This window comes from Austrofundulus limnaeus, unplaced genomic scaffold (assembly GCF_001266775.1).
Source record: "Austrofundulus limnaeus strain Quisiro unplaced genomic scaffold, Austrofundulus_limnaeus-1.0 Scaffold782, whole genome shotgun sequence".
NCBI classification, from domain to species: Eukaryota; Metazoa; Chordata; class Actinopteri; order Cyprinodontiformes; family Rivulidae; genus Austrofundulus; species Austrofundulus limnaeus.
Window position 1 is genome coordinate 26,459 of NW_013953184.1, and position 2,697 is coordinate 29,155.

At 42.4% G+C, this 2,697-nt stretch overlaps 1 protein-coding gene across 3 annotated transcripts in view; it reads right to left on the reverse strand.

The window, feature by feature from the left end:
• Positions 1–626: 626 nt before the first annotated feature.
• larp1 (La ribonucleoprotein 1, translational regulator) overlaps positions 627–2,697 on the reverse strand; it is a gene marked incomplete in the record, with an annotated part of 69,611 nt that continues 67,540 nt past the window's right edge. For all 3 annotated transcript variants that reach the window (XM_014028574.1, XM_014028575.1, XM_014028573.1), the window contains 1 exon segment: positions 627–2,219. In XM_014028574.1, the coding sequence (XP_013884028.1) occupies positions 1,998–2,219 (222 nt within the window).

Below are 2,697 nucleotides of genomic sequence, written 5' to 3' on the forward strand. Positions count from 1 at the left end.
AGTAAGAACAATTTACTTGGTAAGATTCTTGAAATACTTGATTTGACTCAATTTTTTCTTATTTCAAGAAACTTAATTAGGAAATGTTTGACTTAATTAGAGTCAAATTTTCAGACTAACAAGACAAATAATCTTACACATTCTGAAAACAAGATGATTATTCTTACACAATCAGTTCTTGTTTAGTAAATCAGTCTGAAAACAAGATGAAAAAGACTTTTTGGCTGATATAAGGTTTTAAACCTTAGTTTTACTCCAGTTTATCAGACACTTGATGCAAACAAACTATTTGCTCGAGTCTCCTGCTTCATTTTCTCACTCGTTTACTTTTAAATCTTCAGCAATAAACTTACTGAATCTGCTGCAAAACACAAAGTTAAAGTCAGGGAACGAGCCGGGCTGTGGAGAACCCCAAACTACTTTTAAATGATAAGTTTATCTTTTGATTTATTCCTGGAAGTAAACATGAAGCCGTTAGCTTTGAGTCTCAAACTTAAAAAAAAGTTTCGTACAAAACACTGACCAGTTTTTGACTAACTTTCTGTCTGCTCTTCATGACTCTGCAGTGAGCACCTTGACTTCATAGTATCAGAGAAGAACTGCAGGTMATCATTAAGTTAGCCAGGAATTATCAGAAACCATGTTCTCATGTTGGCAACACTCCTAATAAAACAAAGAAAAAAAGCTCTGATTTTACAAGAAATATCCTGTTTTCATCCAGATGTCAACTTTCCCTYTCCAGACACAAAGCCCCGCCTCCATCGTAACAGAAACACAGCAAATTCAATTTAAAACGCATTAAAGAGATCATTAAAAAATAAAGTTAAAGTACAGATGTAAGGCAGATGTGTCCTATAAACAAAAAGCCAAAGCAGAGCCGAAATCATTTCTCTTCATCCGTCTAATTCACATTTACGTTAGTGGAAAGGTTATTTTTTTCTCTGATATCATTAGTTCTTGATGAAGCGAGCAAACGATCCCGAACACGTCCACCCCACCTGTTAGTGTTCGCACCTGTAGCCCAAACAGGAAGCGGCGAGGTCCAATCAGCATCGAGAACTCTGAGCCTCCTTCGAGCGTGTGGGTCCTCCTCGCTGCCATCCTCCTCTTCAAGTAATCCAGAAGGTTCCGGTCCTGTAGCGTCGCTGACGATGGATGGATGGATGGATGAGCGGATGGATGGATGAACGGATGGATGCAGCACATCTGACAGAAAGGCGGGAGGAGAAGCACCCGGAAGGAGGTCGTCTTTAACTCTCACTTCCACTTTTTTAGTTTGAGGAGGGGAGGACGACAGATTTCCATCAGCTTCCAGCACAAAACAAAAAAAGCCACAAGCTGCGAGCAGAAACACACAGTTCATACAGAAGTGACACGTGGAAGACAGTTCACACAGAGAGGCTGGGGGGGGCGTGGTGGGGCTGGGGGGGCGGAGCACAAGTTGGAAGCAGTAAAACCATCAAAATAAGGCAACTTTCAATCATTAGGCTGAAGTGACGGGTTCAAACAAGTCTTTTATCAGTTGGTTGGTTTAGAGTTTCCCCTCAGACTTCAGCCACAAAGTAATCACTGTTAGCCCCTGACTGATGGTGCCGGGGGGGTGCAGATGGTTCGGACCACTCTGGTCCAGCTGAATGTGAGAAGCAGCACAGCCTCCTGCTCTCAGTCTGGACTGACCACCTCAGAAATGTCTGGGAATCAAAAACCTTTTCAGCCAGTGAGCGGGGGGGTGGTGGGGGTAATGACAGAGGGAGGTGTCCGCTTGTTGACGTGCCGATCTGCAAACTTCTGTTTCATTCCAGATTTTTTTTGTCTAATTCTAAAAATAATAAAACGGAGGAATTTGATAAAACGATGAAGATTTAGTTTTAATCCAATGAAAGGCTGAATGAAGTGCTGGGTGCACCCCCCTCCCTGCCCCGCTCCGGTGGCGCAGAGAAAAAAAAACTGCAACTTGAAGAGTCGAAGCGTGCGGGCCGCTGTGTTCCTCTCCGCAGTTACTTCAGTGTTTTAGTGCTCGCTGCAGAATCCTCTTTGGGGGCGGGGCTTTTCTGGTTGGTGGGTTTGGCAACATCCTTGGCTGTGTGGGCCTGGGTGGCGGAGGGGGCGGGGCCTCCACTGGCCTGGCTGTGGGGCCGGCTAGAGAGCTGCGATGGATGTCGGCGCCGGCCGTCTCCGCTGGACGAGTGTCGTTTGCGGCCCCCGTCCTCCATCGGTGGCTGGAAACAAAATTTATTCAGTTTAACTTGGTTTGACTTTAAAACTCAGCTGCAAATCTATTAATCCTAATTTTATTCATATAACACTTTACAACAGTGACTAACAGTTCTTTTTATYAGTTCAGTAATAAAAAAAGATTAAAAACCAACAACGTGGTAGAAAAATAACAGTGTGCTAAAAGCAGTCGTTTAAAATACAGTCCAAAGGATTTATGTTGTTGGTGTCAAATAGACGTATACATCATCTGCATAAAACTGAAACTGGAGATTATGTTTATACAGTGGGGAGAACAAGTATTTGATMCACTGTTGATTTTTCAGGTTTTCCCACTTGCAAAGCTTGTAGATGACTGTAATTTTTATCATAGGTACTCTTCAACTGTGAGTGATGGAATCTAAAACAAAAATCCAGAAAAATACAATGTATGATTTTTAAATAATTAATTTCCATTTAATATATATAATCTCTGGATGATCC